Source organism: Caloenas nicobarica, chromosome 1 (assembly GCF_036013445.1).
Source record: "Caloenas nicobarica isolate bCalNic1 chromosome 1, bCalNic1.hap1, whole genome shotgun sequence".
Taxonomy (NCBI): domain Eukaryota; kingdom Metazoa; phylum Chordata; class Aves; order Columbiformes; family Columbidae; genus Caloenas; species Caloenas nicobarica.
This window is the reverse complement of record NC_088245.1, coordinates 60,779,459-60,806,657: the sequence shown is the minus strand read 5'-3', so window position 1 is coordinate 60,806,657 and position 27,199 is coordinate 60,779,459. Positions and strand designations below refer to the sequence as shown.

The following is a 27,199-nucleotide window of genomic DNA, read 5'->3' as shown; positions in this document are numbered from 1 at the left end:
GTCAGCCTGAAGTTATTTCAGTTATTACACCTGCCAGTGACACTCTACCGCCAATGACTGTGGTATTACGAGGAAGTTGGCTCTTCTGTTTGCTCAGCAAAACACTTCACCAACCCAACTTCTCCTGTGCCATCCTTCCAGAGCTTGAAGAAGAAGATATTTTAATCTCTGCAGTGCTTTTAATTTTCAGTTACTGGGAGGCAAAACATTCTTTCGTGCCTCATGCTGTCAAGTTTATGGGTGAATGATTCTTACAGAGAAAATATTCAAGCAGCAACTCTTTCTGCTCCCACTAGAAACGTGAAGCTACAGGCCTTCCATTTGAAGCAGAGCACCCCCCCTGCATACACCTGGGCCCTGGGGCAAGGGGTGAGCTGCAGCTATACAAAAATCCCCTTAAGACCAAAAAGAAGATAACAGTGGCGAGTGCTGTCTGTTAGCATCAGGGAGGTAAACACTGTTCAGAAGGTCACGGACCCATCCTCCCAGGTGGAGCTCACCACCCCAGAGCAGGACCTCTGTGTACCTGTGTAGTACATCCAAGGAACGCAACTAACTCGTGCACCCTGTGTGCCTCCCACCTCCTGACGTGCACCCAACCAGACACCACCCTCGGTTTTCCACTTGGATTCTCCTGCATTCATGCTTTTGCCCGTGCAGCGCCAAACTAAAGAACATGGTGCATATTCATTCAGTGAGACAGGAATGCTGAGTCCTTGTATCAGCAAAGCTCTCCGAGGCTTGTACAGTGTTGCTCTGACAGGTCATGTTGATGTTCCTGCAACTGTCCAGTGATGTCTGACCGGATCTGCACTCCCCAAGGAGGACAGATCTCTCTCACACCTGCGTTCCGTCCCTCTGCGGTAATCCCGAGGTAAGCTGCTGCAGCTGGAACTGACAAAAGAGCCTGGAAAAGGCCTCCTTAAACAGATCTCTGAGGAAACAGGCTGCTCCTTTGTATCATATTTTCCATGTAGGAGCCGAGTTCACACTTCAGACAGGAACTAATGATTTTAGAGGAATCCAGGAAAGATGATTCTCCATACACGCCTCTTCTTAGAGAGGAGGGTGGAGCAGAAAGGTGGCAGTCAAACACAAAGCTGGAGGGAGGAAGCAGGGGTGGTATTTTGCCTGTGCAAGTTTTTTTTAATCTTGTGAAGCATTTCATGGGGTATTTGGTATTCCTGTGATGCTGAGAGGAGTTCTGTTTCTAAACTCACACTCAAGGTACCTAGGACTTCCCTCTCTCCCTTGGCCACCCAGCACTTCCTTGACTAACAAACCTGAAAGTCACTGTTCATCCCCAAAGATCCTTAGAGATGCACAAGGAGAGGTACCAAAGAAGGGCGTGAGCACCAGAAAACCTGTCTTTCTCCAGCTATTTGTGTTGGTATAGTTACCTAGAAAGCCACGCCCTCAAACCAGCATGACTACAACTTTACTCCCTACAGGTTGCGTGCAGGTAGCTCCACTCAGATAATAGCTGGGATAAAGCGTGCAATGTGAATGCTGCTCAATGTAAACCCAGATCCTTTGGATTAGCATAGTGCCAGCGCTGCTCCTTGCTGCAGGGAGGTTCTGCAGCCTCCCGTTTCTGCCAACAGCACAGCCAGAGTGCCCCAAGCGTGCACTGATTCACCCACACCTCTCCACCGAGGTGCTCCCCAGCACTACCGGGTGCCACAAGTCAAGCTCCTGCACCCCAGGGCACCTCGGTCAGTGATCGCAACGCTGTCCTCCCTTTTCTCCTCTGCCCTATCACTGTCCGGCATCTTCGTTCACGCCGGTGCCCCGGCCCCATGGCCACGGAGGTGTCCTCACTTGGTGCAGGACTCACCTGGGCCCCTCGGAGGGCCGGGCCCCTTATGTCTGAGCTTGCCCCGTTCCCCGGGGGAGGAAGGTGCCCGCAGGCCTGCGGAGGCCATAAGGGTCGGGCCGGGGCCCGCGTACGCTCTCTGGAACACCCCAGCACCTCCAAAGGCGGCCGGAGGAAGGGGCCAGGGCTGGGATGACGCCGCAGGTGCCCCCCGGGCTGGGAGAAGGCGGGAGCGGCGGCGCCTGCGCGCCCCCCAGCCGCCGAGGGGGCCGCGCCACGCCGGGCGCTGGGGCGGGGTCTGCGGGCGCCGACGGGGCGGGCGCCACGTCGGCAGCGGGGAGAGGCGCCGGAGTGAAGTCTGCGGCGGAGCGCAGCCGAGCCGTGCCCGCTGTGCGGTGAGTGAGGGCTGAGCCAGCGCTGCCGCCCGGCCCCGCGGTGCCCCGCTCCGCCGTTAGCCGGGGAGCCCGGAGGGCGGGCAGCCGCCCGAGCGCTCTTCCTGCCTCCCCTCTTTTCCTGCCCGCGGAGGAAGGGAAAGTTCTGGGGGAGGAGGCGGGAGGGGACCCGGCGCGCCCCGGCGGAGCCGCCGGCGGGAGAGGCGGGCCTGGGGAAGCGGGGCTGCTGCCGCCACCTGCCCCCGGCGCCTCCCGCCGTGCCGGCGGCGCGGGGAGGCGCAGCCCGCCCGCCTTTGTGCTTCCTGCCGCGGCACCGGGGGCCGTGAGGGAGGGGGCCGGGCCGGCCGTGGCGGCTCCGCCGCGGCCTTGGCTTGCCACGTCAGTGCCGCCGCCCTGCGCCGAGGTGCCCGGCGGTGCCCGCGGCCGGCCCGGCGGGGCAGGCGGGCGGGGGTCGCTGCCGGGCCGCCTCCCGGGCTCCGCCGGAGAGGCAGGTAGCTGCGAGGGGAGGACGTGGCGGGGGCTCGGGCCGCCCTACGAGGGGGGAGTGGGGCCTCGACGGGCCGGAGTCGGCTCTTCCTGTAGTGCGGGACCGGGCTCGGGGGCGGCTGCCCCGTCCTGCCGCTGCCGCCCGCTCTCCCCGCGCCCGGCGCCGCGCTGCCCGCGGCTGTGGCGGAGCGTCCGCCGCCGGGGGAGCCCTGCTCGCCTTGGCCTTGCTCCTGGCCGGTCTTGTGCTCCCCCGTGAACTCCTTAGTGCCAGCAGAAGCTTTGATTCGGGTTTTCTCTTTTTAAACTTCGCTGTACTCGGATGTTTCCTGTAGTAACCTGCTCTTTATTTCATCCGTTTCTCTCGAGTCCAGCTTGATGGAGCAGAATCTGGAAGAGGGGTTTTTTTGTGAACTGTTTGGGAGCAGCTTAGCTTTCCGCATTCACCTACCCTAGGCGTTTATGTGGTGTGGCCTGAAAATAAATCCAAGTTATTTTAGCCACGCAGCTGGTTCTGGTCATTGTGCGAAGCTCATAGACAGCCTCTGCGGATGCGATTAAATGCTTCCTTCTCATTTAACAGAGCTGAAAATGGGAACTCTGATTCAGGATATCACTCCGTAAGGAAGATTACTACCAAGTGCACATACCCTGCTTCAGTGTGTCCAGTGTTGCTTTGGGCAGCATGTCACCAAATAATTGGAAGGGTACATACAAGATAGCTGAATTTAGTACACAAATACTGGTTTGCATGCACATCAATTTTAAGGCTGATCAGTAAATACTATCTAGGCTTTTTTTTTTTTTTTTAAGCTTTCTCTTAAGCTATGGTTAAACGCTCAGTAGAGTTGGTATTGCCTCCTCAGTATAAAAATGGACCATTTTGCAAAAGCGCAAACCAAAAGTTGGTCCTCATCTGGCAAGTGAATGGGTCTAAATGTCAGGCAGGAGACAACAAACAGGTGGTGGATGCTAGGGAGAAAGTTCATTATTTCATTAGCAGGGGTGGCAAGGAAGCTCAGCAGCTGCTTTATCGCCCTGGCTGCTAAGCACCGTTGGGATTTGTCTTTCATAAGTCTCCTGGAAAAGGACACCTGGGGCGGGTGTGGAGCTCAGACACTGGGAAAGCATTGGTAGAAATGGGGAAGTATCTCCCTGAGAAAGCTGAGTTAGCAGGAGGTGGAGGCTGACAGGACTGGTAAAATGGAGCTTCCACAGCCTTTCTGAAGCTGTGCCTTACTGGAATTTACCATTTAATTTCCAGAAACCAGTTTTGGAGGGCTGTAACAGGGGAATTTGGGTTCTTGCTGCCTTTGGTATCTTGCGAATCCTTGCTTTGGAGAAAACCTGATTGCCTGTAGGTGCTCCCTAGAGCCTCTTTTGGAGCGTGATCTATACTTCAATTGAGGGTGATAGAGAAATGCTGGGTTCTGTTATAGGCAGACACAATGCTGTAATGTCCCGGGCAGAGTTAAGGCCTGGGGATTTTTTTTTTTTTTTTTTCAGGAGATATATATGCCTCCTTTTTTGCCTTCAATTGTGGTGTGTGTTCGTTTTTCAATACAGATATGCTGCATTACCTTTCCGGCTATGTGCTGAAACCTGCATGCTGTGAGCCTGTTGTTTCTATTTCTTGGTATCTTTTTTAGGGGAAGAGTCTGTAGCCCATCCTGCTACAGGTTTAACAGTAAGCTGTGGTTCACATCTGGAAACTTCTGATCAACTTGCTGTAGTCTTTCCCTGAAAACTGTGTGGGTTTTTTTTTCCTCTGAAATGGGCATGCTTGCTTCCAAGCCGGTCCTGCTTTGTATATAAATCTGAGTTTTGGAACTTGGCTCTTAAACAGAAGGCTTGTTGAAATGTCAGCTATGCTCTTGGTTTTTAGCTACACGTTTTCTACGTGCCTGGATTTGTTTTTACTTCAGTGCTGTTAGCATCGACTCTTTCTTCTTGCAGAACTTCAGGTAACTGTCTCCCTTGCATTAACTAACTGAAAAACACGTTTCCATATCGGCTGTGCTCTGAGGGTTCTGTCTGAGAGAACTAACAGCTCTGGACACTCTTATTCCTAACATGTTACAAGCCCTAATCCAAGGCGTAAAACAGGGAAGCTGATAGTCAGAGGTTGCTCATGCAGCTTGAAGGAGTACCCTGAAGAGTAGCCATGAGTGGGATTACCTTTTTGGCTTTGTGACTTATTTCCTTGTTTAACTTGGAGTGTAGAGCGCCGTTACCCTTTCCAAAATGTATTTCTTAAAGTATCATCCTTAAAAATAATTTTTTTTCATGTACGTGAGAGACATCAATTAAAATCTGCTGTAGCCCAGCTTTCGAACTGCATCACTGGCGGGCAGAAGAAGGATAATTTTTTCATGGTGGACTCAGATGAGGCGATGGGTTTGTTTGCAGTTCTGTCAGGTGAATAGTTCCAGCGCTGTCTGCTGCTGCAGCCGTCGGGAGCAGCGTTGAGCTGCCAGCTGAAATTGGCCCCATCTTTGGGCAGTTCCGTCGCTGCCCGCAAATGTCTGAGTAGCGGCATTGAAACAAGCCAGTTTTTGCTGGCTGCTGCTTGGGACAGGTTTGCTGTGCTGAAATAGCAGGGCTTTTTGTCAGTGAAGTCAGAAAGACATCAAGAGCATCACCTGAAGCTCGGGAGGTTGCACACACGTCTGTAATGGTTAGAACCCACTTCTCAGTGGAAGGCTAGAATTCTACACAAATCACTAAGAACTGCAGGCTTGTTAAGGAGAGGCTGTGTCTTAATGCTGATTACCACACTTCATAGTAATCCTCATGACAGCATATGGAGCCAGTAAAACTATCTCCATTGCCCAGGAACACAGAAGGAATCAGTGTTTTCATGAGATAAATCTCATAAAATTTTGGCATTTTAAGGCCATGCCAAGTGTGCGTCTCCTCTGCCATGGGGCTTTGTGCGTATTGTTCCCACCATACACCCATGGCAGGGATGCGACAGTAGTGCTGTTCCTTAAGATGTCATTAACCGTCTACTTTTCTCATAGGTGTGTGCAGAATACTTTTGTGGAAACGACTAACTAGATATCTTCACGAAGGAGTATATTTGGTGAGAAAGTTTTGTTTTAATCAACTTTGATACAAATGTGCATGTGGCTGTACTATTACCTCCAGAGCTTCATAGCGCTTCCAGTCAGAGTCCTATAACAGTGTTAATGTTATAAATAGTTTGAATTAAAAACCACTCTTCTAACCACTTCTTTCTTTACAACTGTGTAAAACTTCAGAGATTCCTATATATTTCATATTCTGACAATAAGAAAGTGTTTTCTTCTTTAAAACCAATAGAAAGAGTGGCTTTCATTTTTATTTTTTAATTTTAGTTTGAAGGTTGATACATATTTTCATGTGGCGTTAAAAAAAGATGAGAAGTTATCTCTTGAATGGCTAGCACCCTCATAAGCACTCAGAGGGCAGAGGGAGGGAAGTAGTTTACATGTGCCCCTGTTTGAAATATCTTTTTAAGATCTGGATTTGCTTCTACTTCTTAACATAAGAAAACGCAAAGCTTACATATTCCTCTGCACAGATGAAGGAGGAGACTGCAGGGTGCCACTAATATGCTAGGTATCTGCTTCATGAATGTCCATGTGAATTCTGCCAGAACTTAGAGAGATCCCACCTCATTCCATGTGATCGTTTAATGCAGATGTTAAATGATGTTGTAGGCTTTTCCCCTGTGACACACGACACAGTGAATTTGGCATCACAGGATGAAAATGCCAAAGAAAGATCAATTTGCCTGCTTGCTTTTTCCTTTTTTTTTTTGGGCAGTTTTAGCATACTTTGAAGAAGATTCTGAAAAACGTACCAGAAAAGTTCCAAAGTTCAGGCTTCTGATAAATCTTTGCCTTGTTGCATGTGCTTCCAATACTGGTAATAATTGTGACTAACAATTCAGTGCATAGGGCACTTCGAATCTGCAGCTTCAAACTTCAGTTTCCAAAGTTCCTTAATCAAAACTGTGTCTGAATGACCTAATTCTCTGTATAAAAGTCTTATCCCTGCACCTCTGGATTGATGCCTTAGATGTTAGCTGAGTTGTAATCCCTGTTTGGTCTCAAGAATTTTGCTTTCTTCTTCTTTTCTGGGGACACACTTTCAGCAGGGAGGGTGAAGAGGAACCTTCCTTAGGATACACTACAGTCTGGTGACCCGGGGACTCCTGCAACGGGGGACATACAAGCTTGGATCTTTTTAGACGAAGGAGGCATTGAACTGTGAGTGCTTTCACTTTGGTATTACATAAAAGATAGTGAGTAGTTTCTGTTTTTCTAACTCCAGTTTTTGAAGAAAGAAACTGTATTCCTGCCCTCTTCCAAGACTGGATGAAGTCATCTGCCACCAAGCAGTTATTCCAGGCCTTTGACCTCCAGTCAATAGAAATGTTCACCTTAAATCTCCGGAGGAGAGCCAGGTTTAAGACATGCCTCTGTGCGTAGTATTTCCTGATCACCAGATACGCTACACCCTGTTTAGCACACAGGATTTTGGATCACTTTTCAGAGGCTCTTAAGTCTCCTGATGTGTTAAATTGGATACAAGGATGCAGGATGCAGGCCGTAACCTGGATATCTAAAATTTTCTGCTTAAGTCCTTTGTTGGATCGTGGTCTCGATTCTGTGATTCACTGGAGAGCTTCTATAGAAAAACAAAAGGACCTGAATTGTGCTTTGTGAGCTCTTGTGTGCCAGGTTCTGTTTGAAGTCAAGCCGTGAGCCGTTTCTGACAGTGATGTGATTCCGCTTTCACTTGCATGGATGTAGTAGGACAGTGAGTAAAATGTAGCACAAGCTGCTGAGGCACATCTCCTGCAGCATCCCTAGAGTGCTTCCAGGCATCTGTGGAACCACACATCACACAGTAGTTCTCAGATTTCTGATCTGCAGACCCCTGAAGGCTCCCTTCCATGTACAACAAGTTCAGGCCTACCAAGAGTGACTTATTTCCCTTGACTCCTCAGGCCCACGTCGTGCTCCATTGACTTCTGGAGTCTGATAGCAGCAGGTTACTCGTGTGTGAGCTGCAGAAGGTAAACTGCCGTGGTCCATTTAGTTGTAAGACAGCGAAGTTTTTCTGTGGTTTAGAAGGAGTTGAAATTGTGTTAAATCGTTGCATGTGAGTGAAATATTGTGTAATATTCCTGTCTACCTTTTAAAAAGTAGCTTGCGGTCAGGAGTTACCTAACCTCGAGGTTTTAGGGGAGGCAGCAGGGGAGGGAATGCTTAATCTTATCACTTTTTAATGTACTGCTGTGATTTTAGGTGCTGCTTTTTAAAAAATACTTTATCACTAAACTAGAAAGTCTCCTGTAAAACTCCCCTGCCAATACACTGGTTTGCTTCTTTAGCTCTGCAGGAACTGCAAGCAAATCTGACAGTGGCCTAAACTAGATTATGGAGGGTTACAAAAGCATATTTTACCTTCACTGTTTGCTGGTCTTACTCTGACTTTTTCCATTAGACAGGTCACGTCTTAATTAACTACTTGTCTGATGCCAAGCACAACAGATCCTTGTTACATCATCGGGGCTGTATCTGCTGTCGCTGCTGCTGTCCCCAATACCTTCTTAACAGCAGAAAATAGCAAAATTTTGCGGGGCCTTGTGACACTTTCTAGCTCTCTGCCATGTTCAAAACTGGTAACTTAGTCCAGCTCCCCTCTAAACTTGTTGATAATGCTTGACAGTATTTTGTCTTTCCTCATAAGATTAAATAACTTTTCTGAGCCTCTTATGAGGAATTGTTGACAGAAACTTTTTGGAAGCTCAGACAAGCAATTTCATCTGGGTTTCATTTTTGAGTTACATGCTGGCCTGATACAAATACATTAGCAGAGGTAATTCTTGAGGAAAATTAATCTCTGGCTTAACTCATTTGTGTCTCCCTTGAAACTTCTTTAATATTGTTTTAGTCACCTTTTTATTCCTCTGCTTGAAGTAAGACTTGCTAGGTTGTGACTTTTATTTTACTTTTTTTCGGCCATCCCTAATGCAGTGAATAAACTTCCAAATTCCTGGTGGAGTAATCATTTTAATGAACAAAATAGCCAATGTTAAGTAGAAACATAGTTGCTTCATCTTTTTACAGATATTTCGATCAATGAATGTCAGGCCAGTCATTTTTTTACAGTATCTGCCTTCTCTTTCTTATAGTGCTTGATATTTTTGTTGCAAGTTGGAAAAAACCAACAACCTATTAATTTCACACAGTGAGGATGAAATCCTTGTATTTCATCCAGCTTGCATTAGATGAATGCAAAGAAGTTGTGTAGTACCTGAATCCAGTCCTTTCTCAGAACCTGGTTGCCCTTGGTTGCTCCATGATCAGTTGGACACTTTTCCTTTCTTGTCTCACTGACCTGTGATTAAATAAAATAACAAGGAATTCTATAATTGATACTTTTTCAAATTGCCTCTTAGCCCTCTTGTATTTATTCGTCCATCTTGATGTGTTGCTACTCACTTTCCTATTTCTTAGCTTCCACATTTGCATTTCTGGCTTTTGAGAGGTACTTGTTCAGCATTGCCATCAAATCAGCCACCCTGGTAGTAGGGTTTTTTGCTTGCTTTTTTTGTTCAGCTTTATACAAAGGTACCTATGTTTTCTGAGTCATGAACTGATACCCTGAGTGCTGATTCTGAGAACTCTTTAATATTCAGTTTAGGCTTGTTTCGCATCCAGAGATCTATCACTTAGCATGTGGGTGCTGTTTTTTACTGTGATGGTTTTGACTTCATAATTATACTGTGAGGGTTTTAGCTGTTGTTTTCCAGGTGAGTCTTCACACCCTGGAGTTCTGCTTCTGCCTCCTCACCTCTTCTTCAGATCCCAGCCACTGCTTTCTGACCCAGAGGAGGTACACAGAGATCTGGGCCTGGCGAGAGAGGCTGGAATTATTTTTGTGGTGGTCAGTGACTCGTTGAAGAAATTAAATTATTTGAAGGTTTACAGGGAGATGGGAACTAAGAGGTCACTGGCAGGAAGATAGAAGGATACTGGGTGGTATAATGCAACTTGGTTTTCTTTCTCTTTTTCCTGACCTCAGTGTCTGCTGAGGTGGGAAAGCAGGATTAGCAAGAGGGCTCGGAGGAGGCAGGACTGGTGGAGGAGGAAAACAGGAGAGAAGCCTGAAGTAGATATCACTTTCTTCCTCTCTGAAGGGAAAATGCAGTAAGCAGAGCTGCTGATCTGAGCTTTTTCCTGTGCTTTCCCTTGCTGTCAGGGACTGCTGCTCTAAAACTGTTCTAGGAAACAGCTTTTGGTGTAAAGAAATCTTTCTGAAATGTTTTCATTGGAAAGTTTTGTGTAGACTTAAAACAGTCTAGTTCTGCTGCTATCATCATACCGTGTAAGCAATATTGCTACAAGATAAATAGCGTTTTCATTACAATTCTTCCATCTTGTTTTCCTGGCATTTATTCAAATTCTGCTGCAAGGACTTGTTTCTTTAAACATCTGCTTTCCAGGTACTAACAGATCCTACAGGCATGCTGCTTTTGTTTTTCCAGCACCCACCACCTCTGTGATCAGTAGGCTTTTCTTTTTTGGTACACAAATGTAAGCTGCCGTGTGACAGTGGCTGTTCTATTTTTATACTGGTTTTCTTCCTGATTGCTTTTTAGATTTGAGATCCGCTCGGTGTGGGGTGGCAGCTCTCACCAAGCCTGCTGACCTGGTAGAGGGCTCCTTTTTCAAGTACCGAGTCTGCTTGAAGAATGCAAAAGCCCAGTCCAATAATACAAGGAGCAGCAGTCTGTCAGGAGCTGCTAGCTTATCTAGTAATGAAAAAAAAGTTCATTTTCTGTGGAACTTAAACTACATGAATTTTGGATTTATGGACTGCATTTATGCTTTGCCAGAAAATATGTATAGCATATATGAATTTCTTTTTTAGGCAATAATGAATCAAACAGACAAAAATAATCAGGAAGTCCCATCGTACCTTCATGATGAACCACCAGAAGGTATGTATTAGTTTTTATAATATGATGTAAATTCACAGAAGTTAATCAGAAGGGTTTTTTTGTTTTTTGTTTTTTTCTTAAAGAGAACTGAAAAGATCTGCAAGCTGAACACCTTAACTTTAAGTGACAATAAGCAAGCCAGCCCTGGGATGGGATGGGCCTGGGTTATTGTTCACTTCTGCATTATCTTGAAAACAATAAGGCCACCAAATAAAACTCAGTAAACAACTGTACTGATAAATTATAGAGAAGATGGGCAGATACTGAAGGATGTAATTTGCAGATTAGTTTCCAGAGATGTGAATTGGTCCAGTAGGTATTTATTTTGTTCATTATGTGAGATGGAAGAGTCTGGCTTCTCTTTTGGACAATTTGCTGAGTTCATAGTTCACAAGATATATTTAAAAATATATGGAACTTTATTACTACTTTTGGAGACCCTTTTCCATCATACAACTTGCCGTGGTTCTAACTGTTGATTTAATCTCATGGTTTCCTAAAAACAAACACTTGATTTCATTAATGAAGTGGCATTTTGGTCTCCTGAACCAAATGAATCTCAAATTGGTTATTAGACCTGCAGAGGAAAAGCAGTTGCAAATGAGGAGAGTTCCCTTTGGGGCTGTGGCACGGCAGGACAGCGAAGAGTCCTGTTTGCATGATGTGGCAGGAAGCAGACTAGATAAGAACCCATTCTTGGCACGCAGGTTGTCTGTGTTCTCTCTTCTCTTGCTGTAAGACCGAATGTGTTCGATGTAGAGGTCAGTGAGTCCTGATTTTTCTCCTTTTAGTGCTTGTCAATTTATAGTGGTGCTTTAAAACCCTGTTTGTTGTGATGTAGTTTTTTTGTTCGGTTGGTTTTTTGTTTGGTGGTGGTGGTTGTTGGTTGGTTGGTTTTCTCAGCTTTTATATGGTGTATAACTCAACAATCTACTTCACTGGAACAAAAGTATTATCTGCTAACTGTAACAGAAGGGGTTGAAGTGGAATAGTCCACTCTATTCTTAATAACTATTAGACAGGAAACAAAAACACAAGATGAGAGGAAACGGAGGAATAGTTTTTCATGACGCGGTGGTTCTTAAGCTCTACTACGCTTGACCTTGTTACAGTATCATGGCGTGAGGACAAAAATCTTTCTTTTTAAGCTCTTATGGGGTTGTCAAGATCCCAGGAGTATTTCTGAAAGCAAATGCCAGGTTGGAAACAATGCCCTAATGTGTGTTACCTTCAAGTCTAATTTATAAGACATACTTTTTTGCTTTAAAGATTGAATTTGGTTTTATACATGTTAAACCTCATGTATAGAAAGTGAGCGTTAGTCTGACCAGTGAACTAAAACCGATTCTTTCTTGAGGAAGGCAGTGAAACAAGTGGGCATTTTTTATCTTCTGGAGTGTTTGGAGTCATCAGAAGGCTGTCAAGATTGAGTCTAACAGCAGACCCTGATCAACACTAGGTATTGCAAGGTTGTATTTAACATTTGTGAGCAATTGAGACTTATCTTCTCCTGCACCATATCCTCTTTCAGTATGATAATAACCAATCTGAATATGAAGTCTAAATAGATGGAGAAGGTTGGTGTACTTAAAAGGAATAGAATGAAACACAGCTTGTCTTAATGGAAACTCAATCCAGGAAGAGGCTTTTTACTTTTGATTCTGTTTCACGTGCGCTGTTCAAGCCTTATGAGTTTAGTTAAAGTGTTGGAATACCCTTGAAGAATATCCCTGGTTTAGATGTCAGGCAAGGTCTTCATACGCGATATGCTTACGCTATCATAGAAAGATGGCCAAATGTGGATGGAAGACTATTGGTTCAATGTTGGCAAGAAGATTGTCTCTCTGAACAGGCTGCCAAAAAAAAAAAAAAATCCTTAGAGGAAAGGTGCAATTCCAAAACCAATCTGCAGTTTTTCGTAAAGATATAAATAGCTCCAGTTTGTCCAAATCACATTCAACAAGCTTGGTGCACAAAGGCTTTAAAGAAGTACATATGTGGAAGAAGCTTTTGTGCTCAGGCCTTCTATGAGTAATGCTATTCTAATGCTTTATTTTCTGCTTTGCAAGTGCTGCCAACCTTTGCAACCTGCATTCATTCCAGCTCTTGTTCTCTGTTGGACTCTTTTCAGCAGGAAGCTGGCTGCAAGGTAGCATGGTAGAGCCAACCCCTGAACAGGGAGCTTGTGTCACCTTCTCTCTAGGCATAGCAATTGTTTTACCTTCTTTCTCGTTAGAAACAAAGAGACCAGGAATGTGTATCCCAGAATAGAAATCAATTGGCAATAAAAACTCTTTGCAGCTGCAGGCATTGATTAGATCTAATGGACGGTGTAAACAGGAATGAAATGGGAATGTGTCAGCCATCACCAGAAGTTATTAATACACCAAGTCACAGTCAGTATTTACACTTGCGAAATAGAGTAGATGCTGTCAAAGGATTGGCTACCTGAAGGAATGTGAAGGAAATCATGTCAAGATTAATTTTGTTTGTTTCTCTCTTGTTATTTTTTATGTTGGCTATGATGGGTCCGTTCTCGCTAATATCAGGTCCTTCTTACTGAAATCTGCTCTTAAAATTCAATGTGATAAAAGACTTTATTTCCATTCACCCTGATGATGGTGATCTACTTAGGTGGAAGTGAAGCACTTTCTGACTACATTTTTTACAAGGTGTGTAAGTTTGGTCACAAGAATCCTCTAATGAATAATACTTAGTGGATTTTATACCAGGCTCTATACTCCTCTCTGAGTGTGATTCTGTAAAGGCTTTCTGTATGCAAGTAGAAATCCTGATCTCTGTGTGCTTGTGTTGGCAATGCATTTTTGCTGGAGATGTCCAGGCTGAAAGCTACTGGCCTAGAATGAACCAGCAAGGGTATTACTTGGCTTTAAGTAAAAGGCTGTTACTTACGTTTCTAGTTTCCATGACCCTTTCTATTATCTATATCAATTTCTTAGAGAGATCAGTGTAAGTTGGAAGCATTTTTAGTATTTTTTGCTCCCTTGAGCTGGACTGTTCTTTATGTGCTTGCTTTTTTTTTCTTTTTTTTTAGCCCAAACTTGCAAGAAATTCTCTCATTTAGATGGCATCTTCTGTTTGACGTATTCCAGGCATGCACACAGGAACTCTGAACTTCACACTTCTAATGAGCTCTGAGTCCTGGGTCAGTCCTGGCACTATCACAAACTCACTGGAGGTGCATGGGAAGTTGTTCACCCCAGTTTTCATCTTGTAGTAGATGAGTTCTGGCGGGTGATTCTTGGAAACTCTCCTCTGCATGCAAGTTGTCAGCAGCCAGGGCACTGGAGGCAGAGACCTGTTCTGCGGGTTCTCCTAAGGCACATCGCAGTGCAGAGCGAATGCATTGACAGGGGCTTGATATGGGTCTCTGGTGGCTCTAGACCTGAATTTTCTTTTCTGCTGCCTCTCTAGACTCATCATCCAATTCCAAGCATGTTCTTTCTGCTGCTGACTCGCTCACCTTCTTTTCATGGTTTTTCCCTAGCACTGCCCACTGTGGTTCCACTTGCTCTTTTCTTAGTTCCCTCTGGTGTTTTTTTCCCTAAGATGAAGAAATGTGTCTCTTAAATCTACAGGTAGCTAGAAAATAACAAAATACTCTGAACTCTTACTCTAGTTGTGTTAACTGGCTGTCTTTTGCCATGGTTCTCTCTGAAACTTTTTTTAAGAAATGTTTGGGGTTGGTGAGGAGTTGACAAGACCGGAGCTGAAAAAAAATGCTTACCCATACAACACTGTTGTGAAAAACAGGTATTTCTCAAGGTTCACACTGAAAATACTTCACAGACAAACACGTCAGGGCTAAGCTGGCTAATAGTTGCAGTGGATGATATTTTCCTGCAAGTTTAAATACAATGTTAACATACTGTTACCTGTTTCTTTGAAGATTAGATGATGCTCATGCAGTAGTGGGGCATGGAGTTGTCTTAATTCCCTTTAGAAACAAGGTGCATGTATCTCTTTACGATTTTGAAGCCTACCTTTAGAAATAAAAAGTAACACTAAACTATTGGAAGGCTAAGTGGCTAATTCTGGGAGTCTTTCTATTATTCTAATACTTGCTATTATTTTGAGGCTATGTAACTGTACTGTAAATATGGAATGTGAATTGACTTATACAGCATATAGCAAGAAACTGCTCTAAGCGCAGGTTAAACATAACATTAAAAATAAAATATATATTTATGTGGTCAATAACATGCAGAAATCCTGTGGTTCGAGATTTTGGTTTTGTGCATCATATTGGGATTTTTGTTGGGAGTCTGTAACTCTTGCTATTGTTAGTGCCTTTGGGGACCACTTTTGGTATTTAATGAGCTGTTTGGCTGTTAGACTTCCCCCTGGCCTTAAGACCGTCTGGGAGCTGTATGCCTGATATTTGTAGGCTCAATATTGACTTGTGTTTTAGAAAACAGCATTGAGGTATGTCTCACTGCAGCAAGGTGTCTTTTCTTATTTGGAACTATGGTGGTGGTATTGCTCTCTACAACTACCTGCAAGGAGGTTGTAGCATGGAGGGTGGTGGTCTCTCCTCCCAAGTAACAAGTGATAAGATGAGAGGAAACTGCCTTAAGTTGTGCCAGGGGAGGTTTAGATTGGATATAAGCAAAAATTTTCTTCATGAAAAGGATTGTAAAGCAGTAGAACAGGCTGCCCAGGGAAGTGGTTGAGTCACCATCCCTGGAGGTGTTTAAAAGATGTGTACATGATTCAAGGACATGGGTTAGTGACAGTGTTGGGTTAACAGTTGGACTTGATGATCTTGAGAGTCTCTTCCAACCAAAATGATTCTATGCTGTATGAGCATCCAAGAAAAGTAACCTGCAAGGTAAGTATGTGCATTAGCTGTTAGACTAGAAAAAGAAATACTTACAAATAACTTTTTCTTTTGAAAATCCTTTGATCACAGCCCTGTGATTGACTTGCTTGTTGTTTCCTCCCCTAGGTGCGTTAAAAGACCACCCGCAGCAGCAGCCTGGCATGCTTTCTCGTGTGACTGGTGGCCTCTTCAGTGTCACGAAGGGAGCTGTTGGTGCCACAATCGGGGGTGTTGCTTGGATTGGAGGGAAGAGTTTGGAAATTACCAAAACAGCGGTCACATCTGTGCCTTCAGTGGGAGTGGGGCTGGTCAAAGGAAGTGTTTCTGCTGTGGCTGGAGGTGTTACAGCTGTAGGATCTGCTGTTGCCAGTAAAGTGCCTTTAACAGGAAAGAAAAAGGATAAGTCTGACTAAAACCAAAACGGAGACGTGCTTGATTCTCCAGAAGATTACACCAGTGGCACTAAAATCTGCTCAGATTTGGACCATGAGAAGCCATGTGTCTTAGACACTTTATCTTCTAAACAGCTGTGCAAGTAATTCGATTTCATCTGAAAAGGACGGAAGAAGCCTGGCAAGCACAGAGTATGAAGATTTATTAGAGCCTAGATTGAAGCTTTTTATCTGGTGAAACGTTACACTTGATAACTATAGAAGTGAGTAAATGTATCTGAAGGGATAATACATATTTTAATATTCATTTACTGTAAGTCTTTTGCAGTTTGGGACTAAAATGTGAACATAGAAACTTGGTAATCTCTGCTGTACCATCGATATGACGAGATGCCATTCACTGTTCTCAGTGGTTTCCGCATCCTCCTGCCACAAGGGTCCTTCAGCTGTGTAACGGCGTTGTTGGATGTACCCGAATAGTTTCAGTCATGACACAGTATTTGCAGGCAGCGTGTAAACTATCAGTGACTGCATTCAGCCAGTGCGGACTGGAGCAAATAGAACTGGAGGTGTGCAGAAATTGGAAATGAGAGTGGGAGATAGACCTGAAAAAGTTTGACAACGTGGTAGAAGGGATCATAAAGAGTAAACTAACTTAATGCCTTATTAGAAAAAAAAAAAACCTTTTCACTAGGTGAAGCTGTGTAAAGAACTGTCCTGTTGTTTCAGTGCAGTTTACAGAATGAGCTTTAGACGCTCTTTACAAATCCTGGTATCTGAAACTTCGTCAGTTTTTACTGAAAACAAGATTGCTCCATCTCAGGTGTACTTAATGATATGCATCTATCTCCTGCAAGTGAAAACTTGCTTCTAATAATCTTCTTATAGGTACTAGAAAAAAATGAGAGCTTAAAGGAAACTGAGCTGATGTGGTCATCTAGCGTAACTGTCTGACTTGAAATAAATTCCTTTGTGTGGTTGGAAACCACTGCAGAACTAGCAAAGCTGTTGTCTCAACTCCATGATGCACCAGGTTAGCTGCTTGCTCTGTTTAAACAAATGCAAGGAATTTTTCGCTACATCTTCCTGTCATACTTTGTATTTTGATTTTTGAGTAAAATGCAATACTTTTATTTAAAACAAACCAAAAAAGGTAGATGAGGCCTTAAAAAAAAAAAGAGAGAATCATCCAAGTAAATTGTATACTGACAGATTCCAAACATTGACACACCTCAAATGGGAACGTCTGTAGGACCTCAGCAGCGCGTGACACAAAATGCACTTGTAATACACAGCTTGAGGTTGCCTTAAAACAGAAGCTGTTGGTGATCTTTCTTTTCATGTGTACTGACTCTGCAAATAAGTAACTTCTTTGGAAGCCCATAGAAGAAGTCTGTGAATGTTGTGTATGCAGTATTTTCTAAAAACTTGTGTTCCTACAGAGAACTTCCAAGCGTGTGAGCTTACTTTTTCAGTGGCTACGGTTGTACAAGAAGGATACATAGGGGGACTTTTTAGAAATTAAAAAAAAGTCAAAACATATCACTTGTCTAAAACTTAGTCCTATATTCATGGGTGTTGAAAGTATACTATGTGTAAGTTATAGTACTGTAGTCAGCTAGCCTCTCTGAGCCTTGGGTACTTCAGCTGCAGTCTGGAACAATTTTATTTGATATCAGTAATTGTTGTATATGTTGGTAGCATGGTATTTGTAACTGTCAGGATTTGGGGCAGTGGGGAGAGCAAAAACCCAGCAAATCTGCTCCTTTTGCAAGCTGCGTCAGCTGCTTAGCTCAGTTCTGCTGCAAGGGTGTAATGAGGTAAGTTTATACAACAAAGGGAAGAGTTTAAATTTGTTTTATAGTCAAAAGCTAATCACCTAGAATATAGTGTAGTTTAAGGATACCAGTTAGCTCTAGAAATGATCTAGTTTGGGTATCGGAGGCAATCTAGCTACAGCAAATAAATTAATATTGTCTGCTCCCTCGCAGTTTCCAATGTAGACGTATCCCCAGAGTGCTACCGCTGAACTCTTTTAAGTCACCTGTTTGGAGCATAGTCATATTTGTGACACTCAACCACACACTTCCTAATTGTTTTCTGAAAACATAAATGTTGAACTGGTCGTACCTCTTTTTTTATGACATTCTCTAATTTTTATACTATGAAACTTGCTGCAAAACAAGTGTTGTCTGAGATAAGCAATGTCAGATCTATAAAGAGCTGCCAACACTTCATTATGCTTTGTTCTTAACCTATCTTGTAGTTATTACTTCTGAATCTTGTAACTGAAACACTTTAACGTAGCATATGGTTTTAGTTTTGGAAAAGAGCTTTGTCCTATATGCTGCATATTTTTCCATTCACTTACGGAACTTGCTTTGTCTTAAAAACTTGTTCTGATTCTGTCCTGATGCTTGTGAAACATTAAATTGTTGCTGTTTCAGACATTTGAAAGTTTCCTTAGTTAATTTGTGGGAAAAGGCATACTTAGGTATGTATCTTCCCACTGTATCATGCCCCAGAGTGTCTTTAATCTGCACGTAAATAGCACCAACCAGCTCTTAAAAAAACCTGTGTTCACTATGGTGTTGGCTGTGCATAGACACAAAATCCCTTTTATTTTCTCCTGAGAACTGAGGCTTGGGGATACTCACTTTTAGGATCATAGTGAGCTAAACAGAACATGGAACTGAAATTCTCAGGGGGACTGGGGTTGTTCTTGTGTTTCAGGGTTGGTTTTGTGGTGGCTTTATTTTCCTCTCCTTTTCCCAGCCCCCATTTCAAAAGAGGAAATGTTTATGAAGACTCTTTGTATGCCTGACTGCTCACTGGGTAACGAAAGGCTGGTCTACAGGCTTTTATGTGCCAGACTTAAACGGTATAAACTGATTCAGGTTCACTGTAACAGTAAGAGACAAGGATGCAGAGGTCAGCAATGCAACGTTTTAGTAATTCAGAGCTTCCCTGAGGTTTCATTATAAATGAATCCTGTGCAGAAGAGAGAAACAGGTCCCAGGCATAGAATAATGAATGAAGGATTGAATGAATTTTGGTTTGCTGTAGAGAAAAGGACTCTTCCTCCTTATGCTTTTGTTTTGAAAGGGGAGGAACAGAAACAGAAACATTCACAATGGAGAATGAGTTTGTGACAACTCAGGCCGTGACTCAATTAAAAACGTCACTTTTCCTGTTTCAGGAACTTTAAAAACAGATACCTGTAGAAATGCTGAAACTAATTTTTCAGGGAAGACATTGTTTTATGTCTTGGTTTCCTTTTCATCCTAAACCACCGGTCAGTTTGTGGTTCCGCATTAGAGATTGTATCATTAGTAGCTTCAGAGAGCTGAAGTGCCCCCTTGTGCCTGAGGGGAAGGATGCTTTTGAATTCAAATAATGCTATGGTCTGCTTAATAGCGGAGCACTGAAGGACAGTCAGAAGGTGACAGAGGCAAGTTCTTGTGAATTTTTAATATGGCTGTCTTCCCAGATTCCTCTTACAAAACAATAATGTGTTTTGAAAAGTCAGCAAAGAAATGGCTTAGTGAGATGGCCTGACTTTTATTGTGCTGGCGATATGTGCCCCTTCTTCAATTCTTGCCACCGTCACATGTGCTCCTCGGAGAGCGGTGTTAACCCCCAGAAGCTGCGGTCGTGTCCGCACTCGCCTGCATGTCCCTGAGTTTGAGACCTTCAGCTGTTGAGATCTTGGCACTGCTCGAACCAGATGTTTCCATCCCTTTCCAAGCTCGCAGCGGATAATGTGGCAGGCTATATAAAATCGTCACCTTGCAGCCCACCCTCTAAACAAGTAATTCAATACCAGCTTTCCTCAGCAATTTAGAGCTTCTCTTGAAGAGAAACCCTGGACTTGCTGCCAAAATGTCTGTTAAAAATGACCTAGAGGAATGGCCTGGAGTGAGGGGGGTGTGTAACTGTGTTTCCCCACTGTCAAGAGGAAATGTGTATGGAATAGTTGCTTAGGAAAGTCTTTCTGAGAAATAAAATCACTGATGAGCCTAATTCTATTGAGATGATCGTCAATGATGCTACTATTTTATATTGTCATTCACAGCCCATAAACGAAAACAAAGAAAATCCCCTGAGAACTTGAACACTGTCAGTTACTATTTTGAAAGCCAGCACTTGCCAACAGTTACCAGACAGTGATATGTGAGAAGTGGTGTCACCCATATATTTAGAAACTGTGGCAGCTGTTTGCAAATCTGGTAGTCATTTTTAATCACCAGTGGTTTGCAGACCAGTGTTTTGTTACATCTAATATAAAAGCATAACTTTTTCTTTTCTCCTACAATCATTTGAGACCCCCCTTGAGTCTCTCCGTAATGTTTTCTCTCCCTGAACCTTGCTAGAAAATAAGAAATTAAGAACTAGACAATAGCAATAGATGTATTTCCTCCTGCTCCTATGTTTCGAAGTCTCAGAAATGTGAAGGAGGTTGTCTTGTAGTTTCTTTGCATTATGGTTTGCACACAAACATATTAGGATCTCACTGTAGCAGTCACTAAATAAAAAAAATACTGCGTCTGGCCCCTGTTCTCAGACCGCAGTCAGGCTGGGCCCTTCCATCCAAGAAGTCAAGTCTGTGGCAATTTGGGAGCTGGAGCTATTTACTGCAGCGATAAGGAATGGAGCTCTGTGGGGTGATGGATGCTGCTGGAAAAACAACTCCCCTTTTATCTTTCTCAGATAAAGATGATGCTAATCACTACCACAGACAGGACTGGGCAGGGGCAGAGCTAGAGCTGAAATTCTGAAGCGGTTAATGCCCTGTTAGATAAGGAAATGTAAGAGACCCGCCACCCCCCCCTCCAAAAAAAAAACAAAAAACCCACCAACATGTGAGGTACTCTCTGAGAAAAGAAAGGCAACCTTTATCATAACCAGGTTCTTTCATATTATTTGAAAGCATTAGAAAGCCACAACCATATAATGAAGTCGTGCCGAAGACCCACTCCAGGACAAAGTACAGTGTAGGACTACATTCTGGTTAAGATGAATTTTGTTTCAGTTCTTCTCCAAGAACCAGCATCTCTTTTCTCTTTGATAAATTTCTGTTGTATAATTTAAAGTACAGCATTCAAATTAATCTTCAATGTTTAAAGGAGCAACAGGATTAAAAATTGGTCTCTCCTTCTTTGATTGTATCTTACCATAACTGACTTCAAAATCTTTCTTAGTACCATTTAAGCTTTCTAGAGTTCCACTCTTTATATCATATCCCAAAGCAGAGAGTTTTTTAATGCGGTACTGAACGATTTGCGTTGTCAACTCCAGCACCATCGGTGTCTCTCTAATCTGTGCTATAGAAATTCCTTCCTTCAGTAGTCCTTCAAGTCTTTCTTCCAAAATTGGAACAGAATAGTAGAGAAGGGCTGGGCATTTCAGCACTAGCTGTTTTAATTCTTGATCACTGCACTTAAAGATGTTTTTGGAAAAAAGCATACTCTTCTGCATAGTAGTAGGAGTAAGCTGAAAAATAAAACCTTTAAGTTTGGACAGCAGCTGTAGAACTTCATGGTCAGTGAAATCATTCTTCTGGAGAAATTCCAAGTTCTCCTGGATTGCAGTGGAGCTATTTAATAAAATAAATGGATTTTGGCTCAATAACTTCAGTATCCAGATCTTCATATTTGCATCAGAACCTCCTAAACTTAAATAATTTCTTTGTAATTCCTCTATGACATTTTTGTTTTTCTCAACAGAATTGTAGAAAATAGTGGGTGCACTTGTCAAGAACCTGGTAATTATATTATTCTTAAGTCCTAACTCTTGAAAAAACAGTATATTTGCCTTCTGGTTCTCATGATGTTCGGTAGTAAAAAAAGACTCTGGGAATTGCTCTATTAACTTAATCAACTGGTTTTCATTCTGGCATACTAATTGCCATAGTGTTCTTTGAGAGTTTACCTCTGCAGGGGTATGGAGAATTGCCTCTGGGCAGCGTTCTAAAATACTGGCTACAGCCGGCTCATCCGCTCCCATTTCTTGTAAGATACCAGCAACTTCTTTAACATAGGCCACATCCTGGAGAAGGACCCATTCCTTTAGCCTGCGTATTTTCTTAATGTCAACTGACAAGTTGTAGAGACTCTCAATGGTTTTCTTATTTTCTTCTCTTGATTTTGTATCAGTTGTATAAGTGGAATGTATTAGGAAGCTTCTTTTTGCTGCTTCAGTCCACACTGATGAAAAATTCAATCCTGGGTTACAGTATTGAGATCTTGCCAACAGAGTAGTAAATCTGTTTTTTGCACCAAGAGTGACTCCTCTCAACATCATGGAATTCAGCCCTATGGAGAGAGAACAACTATAAGAAAATGCATTTAAGGCAGAAGATGTATCTCATAATGTTCTCAAGAGACGTTGATATTTAGACTGAGCTGGTGTGACTACTCTCAACAGAGTTTTTTATTAATTCATGTGAAAGTGTGTGTGGGAAAACTTATGAAAGCTTAATGTTCTGATGGATGCCTCACAGGAACAATAACATGTGGATGCGACAGACATGATGTGGGGGCAGCGCTCTCTCCATATAAATGCTCAGTCATACAAGAATGAAACTGTCAGCCGTTTCCTGCAGCTAACATTGTTAATTACATTACAGCTCACTCATACTATATTAGAAGAATGTTTCATGCAATTTAATTTGACAGTAATTCTACTAAATGCATTTTTTTAAAAGCAGCTTAAATATCTTTCTTGACTCTTCCGTATGTATTTGCTTAACTTCTCAAGCATTGTTTGGAGCATGACTTGTTCCTTCATGTGTCAGAAACCGCCCAGGTGCTCCTTCATCACCAGTTCATAGCCTAACTGCATTGTTAAATCATTCTTCTGGCAATTAAGGGAAAAAATCATCAAAACCTTTATGTATGTGTTTTTCACTAGCTGAGTCTGTTAACTAGGTTCTGAATAAACACACGGGTATTTTGGGGTAGGAAGCAAGTACACTGTAACATCTTCAGCCCTTCGCTTGCCTCTTCCAGTATCTACTTTGCTACTGCTGCCCTTTGCACTGACACCTTATTTCTGTCTCTTCTGTCACTTGCCAACCACCCCCAGCAGGCAGAGAGTCCTCCTGGAATAGGTGCGTGGCTGAGCTGGGGTCCACACAGCCACCACAGGGTAGCTGTGGGTAACCCCGTACCCCACCTTTGCTCGCACCGACTGCCAGGTATCGCTAGTGGCACACATGGTGCCACCTGCTCTGCAATGGCCAAAGGAGCCGCAGCAAACATGAAAAGATACCAAATGTATCTTTAACTTCCTAGGTGGTGTTTTCATAACAACCTTTTGGCAGCACAGCGTGAAAGGGAGAATCGCTGGTCTGTGAAATACTCGCACTAATTGCTGCTGCTGGTAACATGTCGAAAGTGCTCAAATTGAAAATGGAAAAAACCCCACAATTTGTGCATTTGACGATTCTATCTATACAGTTGCTTTCCCTCTCCCAAAGTACAACGTGTTTCAAAAAGTACCTATGTGAGCATGAAGTTGATTTTTCATGAGAAAAAGACTGTTATTATCATGCAGTCTAACCTCCTGCATAAACAGACCAGGAAGCCTGCTGAAGGAACAGCTATACAAGACCCTTACAATCTTCTTTATTTGCCATCTTTGAAGAAAACAGATTTTGTTTAGAGAACTTAAGTGACAGAGCCTCTATCTACTTGCCAGGTAAGGTTAGATATTTTCCAGGGCTAAAATACTCTATCTCAAGGAAGTGTACGTTTGCTTTTAAGTTGATGTTTTTCATCTTCTAAAAGCTACACTTATTATGTTACTACATCATAAACTAACAGTAGACATAATTTTCTGTATGCAAGCTTATGTTGCTGACAGAAGTTGTTTATCAGTAACTTGTTTTTTAGTATTATTTCAAATCTCTGAGGCAAAATCTGATTGCCTGATGAAGCTGCTTTTGTCATAACCCCAAGGCTAATGATTTTATCTTCATAAACTTTGTGACTTGAGAAGTGCTGTCCAGCAAGTTCCACCACAGAGGAGGTGATTTTTCCAAACAGCCCCAAGAGTGCTGTACGTGTAGGTAAGTCACAGACTTTTTGTGTGCTGGCCTTTTCGTGTCCTGAAAAAGTGACTGTTTCATGGGGACTGCAAACTAAAGCCTCTCCTCCACAGGGAGTGACACAACCACCTGTGTCTGAGTCCTGCCAGCAGTTCTATTGGATTTTGTGGGGCCAGTCAGAGCAAGTAAATCTCTGAAGGATCAGGGCTTTCTTCATTAATGCTTCAGCACAGCTGGAAATTGCCAGCAAAATATTGTTAAAATTGGTTGGGATGTCAGATGATACTTCCAAAGTACAAACTGGAAAAATAACTAACCATGACTTTTACTTCAATGTGTAATCCTGCTGTTAAGCAAAATTGCCTTGTGAGTAATAGTCACTTAACACACAGTCATTTTATCTATTACAGAGCTTTTAAAAATTCTGACATAGTAAATTGTGCTCTTCTGAGATCTGACATGGAAATGATTTTTATGTCCACTTAGAAGAAGCTTTACATTGTCTGAAAATGTTTGACATCATAGTAGTTTTTTCCTGTTACTAGTGAGGATCATCCATGCAGAAACGCAGAGTACTATAAACCGAAGGAAAACTTTATTTGCTAAACCACATTTGACTGGGGTATTCAGGAGCCATGGTATAGCCCCAAGTAAAATATAACATGCAAAATAAGATGAATGGATTTTAATGTCGTGTTCTACAGAAACTGAGAAGATGATTAAGAGTTATGACTTCAGAGTCCATAGACGACAGCATCACATTTCCTGGGTATATAACCTATTCCAAGAGTTCAGAGGTCTCTTAGAGCTCATGCTGAACTGCTGTCCTAATATGTAGGACACCACTGCAACTTTTTACATACTTGTATTGCTGTGGGGATTGTAAATCAATTGAGAGATTAAGAAAAAAGACTAGCCATCTTAGATCTTGGTTGTCACTGCCAGCAGCACTCTCTTATCACCAGATGTCATAACAGCAATAAGGAAGTGAACTAATGTCTCCCTGGAAGTTACCTGTGATCCAGCTGCTTGCAGTGACCTACATCTACAGAGTAAAGGGTGTTATAAATTTCATTATTTTATAAGACTCCTGTGTATACCTTCTATAGGAGATGGATCCTAGGATCAACTGGCTGATTCATCCCTCATTTCATTCAGAAATTTTGAATTTCTGGATGTGTATTTTGAGACTCAAATCTCACTTTTTGAAAAATTAGCAAACCAACCTCTTGCTCATTTTGTATTTTTCACAAAATCTTTCATTAAAGAGAGCAACAGTATGACTACTACTGTATGCTGGTCACTGCCATTTTTCTTACAGCAAACTGTAGGCAGGCTGTAGAGAATTAAATGAAACTACTGCATGCCTGGATCAGGGTGTCAAACTCATTTTCACCGGGGGCCACATCAGCCTCACAGTTGCCTTCAAAGGACCGAATGTAGTTTTAGGACTGATGTGGTCCCAGGTAAAAATGAGTTTGACACCCCTGGCCTAGATTGAACTTTGAATTAACCAGGAACAGTAGATATCTGTCTAGAAGAGATTGGTATAGACAGGATTTAAATAGCTTGTGAAGAAATCTGGAGTGCTAATAAGTAGCAGTTTTGTAGATTAATGCATAGTAAGCATTCACACTTCTGCACATACAGACAAAAATGAATCCCTGCTTTGCATCAGTAGTGGGTCGAGGTAAAGGATTACAAAAATATGCTAGACCAACATAAAGCTTTCTAGAAAAAGCTATGGAGGATCCTAGGATACTCTAGGTTGGAAAAGACCTCAAGAGCTCAAAGCAGGGTCTGCTATAGGAGCAGGCTGCTTTGTCCAGTCAGGTCTTGAAAACCTCCATCATGGAGGGAGCCTGCCCAGCCTCTCTGGGCTGCCTGTTCTACCGCTTGACAGACCTTGTGGAGGGGGAAAAAAAAGAAAAAAAGGTTTTCCTTCTAGGTCGAGAGATGTTCTCCTTCCCCTCTACTCTGCCCTGGTGAGACCGCATCTGGAATATTGTGTCCAGTTCTGGGCCCCTCAGTTCAAGGACAGGGAACTGCTGGAGAGAGTCCAGCGCAGGGCCACGAAGATGATCAAGAGAGTGGAGCATCTCCCTTATGAGGAAAGGCTGAGGGAGCTGGGTCTCTTTAGCTTGGAGAAGAGGAGACTGAGGGGTGACCTCATTAATGTTTATAAATATGTAAAGGGTGAGTGTCACAAGGATGGAGCCAGGCTCTTCTCAGTGACAACCAATGATAGAACAAGGGGCAATGGGTTCAAGCTGGAACACAAGAGGTTCCACTTAAATGTGAGAAGAAACTTCTCAGTGAGGGTGATGGAGCCTGGAACAGGCTGCCCAGGGGGTTGTGGAGTCTCCTTCTCTGGAGACATTCAAAACCCGCCTGGACGCCTTCCTGTGTAACCTCATCTAGGTGTTCCTGCTCTGGCAGGGGGATTGGACTAGATGATCTTTCGAGGTCCCTTCCAATCCCTAACATTCTGTGATTCTTTCTAGGAAAGGAAAGACATTTTAAAAAAAACTTAAGGAAGTATAGCACTATTTAAGCCAAAGGTCATCAAGCGGCGTTTTTAGCACAGAGGAAATGGAAAGCCAGCACACAACCACGGCCTGGTCGCCTGGGCCCGGCCCCCTGGACCATCCCCACCCACACACGCCCCCTCTCCCTCGGGACCCGGCTGCGGGGCGGAGGGGCGGGCGGCGCTGAGGCCGGGCAGCCCGGCAGGGCCCTCCCCATCCCGCTACCGCAGCCGCTTTCTGCCCTCACCGCCGAGGTCACCGGGCAGGAAGGCCACTCGCGGCCTACACCGAGGACCCGCACCTTTCCTTCCCAACCGCGCGTCACTCAATCACCACGCAGCTTCTCCTCCTGCAGCCTCGCCCCCGTTTATCTCCGGGCCGCCGTCATTGTTACGACACGGCCGCATCTGCCGCCAAAGCGCGGGAGGCCCAACGCAACGTCAGCCAGCCCGCTAACGCCGGCGCCCCGGCTCAGGGCCGCGCTGAGGCTTCCTTCCCTCCCCCCCCGGCGCCCGGCCGCGCCGCTGCTGAGGCACCAGCCGCCCCACAACCCCAGCCCCGGGCCCCGCGGCCGGTGTGAGGCGGTCGGAGCCGGCGGGGACCGGCCCGACACCCGCGCCTGACCTGGCTCGCCGCCGCGGAGCGCTGGGCCCTACCACGGGTACCGCGCGGGGGTGGGGGAGGCGACGGGGG

General features: G+C 43.8%; 2 protein-coding genes across 12 annotated transcripts; one reads left to right on the top strand and one right to left on the bottom strand.

The window, feature by feature from the left end:
• The first annotated feature begins 2,041 nt into the window (after positions 1–2,041).
• TMEM263 (transmembrane protein 263) lies at positions 2,042–18,376 on the top strand. Of its 10 annotated transcripts, XM_065657771.1 has the most exons (7): positions 2,042–2,211; positions 5,715–5,776; positions 6,833–6,947; positions 7,691–7,759; positions 9,775–9,899; positions 10,624–10,693; positions 15,663–18,376. In XM_065657771.1, the coding sequence occupies exons 6-7, from the start codon at positions 10,630–10,632 to the stop codon at positions 15,947–15,949; spliced, it is 351 nt and encodes a 116-aa protein (XP_065513843.1). In that variant the 5' UTR covers positions 2,042–2,211; positions 5,715–5,776; positions 6,833–6,947; positions 7,691–7,759; positions 9,775–9,899; positions 10,624–10,629; the 3' UTR covers positions 15,950–18,376. The 10 variants fall into 10 exon arrangements, 9 of the variants coding, with proteins under 9 accessions (XP_065513843.1, XP_065513878.1, XP_065513870.1 ...); XM_065657806.1 differs by lacking the exon at positions 7,691–7,759; XM_065657798.1 differs by lacking the exon at positions 9,775–9,899.
• A 2,446-nt stretch (positions 18,377–20,822) lies between these two features.
• MTERF2 (mitochondrial transcription termination factor 2) lies at positions 20,823–27,197 on the bottom strand. 2 transcript variants are annotated; one of them, XM_065641511.1, is made up of 2 exons: positions 27,131–27,197; positions 20,823–22,242 (listed from the first exon to the last, which is right to left on the bottom strand). In XM_065641511.1, the coding sequence occupies exon 2, from the start codon at positions 22,229–22,231 to the stop codon at positions 21,035–21,037; it is 1,197 nt and encodes a 398-aa protein (XP_065497583.1). In that variant the 5' UTR covers positions 22,232–22,242; positions 27,131–27,197; the 3' UTR covers positions 20,823–21,034. The 2 variants fall into 2 exon arrangements, with proteins under 2 accessions (XP_065497583.1, XP_065497592.1); XM_065641520.1 differs by lacking the exon at positions 27,131–27,197 and adding an exon at positions 26,808–27,018.
• Positions 27,198–27,199: the final 2 nt, after the last annotated feature.

Excerpts from the sequence above, each read along its gene's own strand:
- TMEM263 (XM_065657816.1), top strand. The coding sequence starts at position 10,630 with ATGAATCAAACAGACAAAAATAATCAGGAAGTCCCATCGTACCTTCAT. Across the intron at positions 10,694-15,662 it reads TCATGATGAACCACCAGAAG|GTGCGTTAAAAGACCACCCG; the intron begins GTATGTATTAGT and ends TTCCTCCCCTAG.
- MTERF2 (XM_065641511.1), bottom strand. The coding sequence starts at position 22,231 with ATGATGTTGAGAGGAGTCACTCTTGGTGCAAAAAACAGATTTACTACT.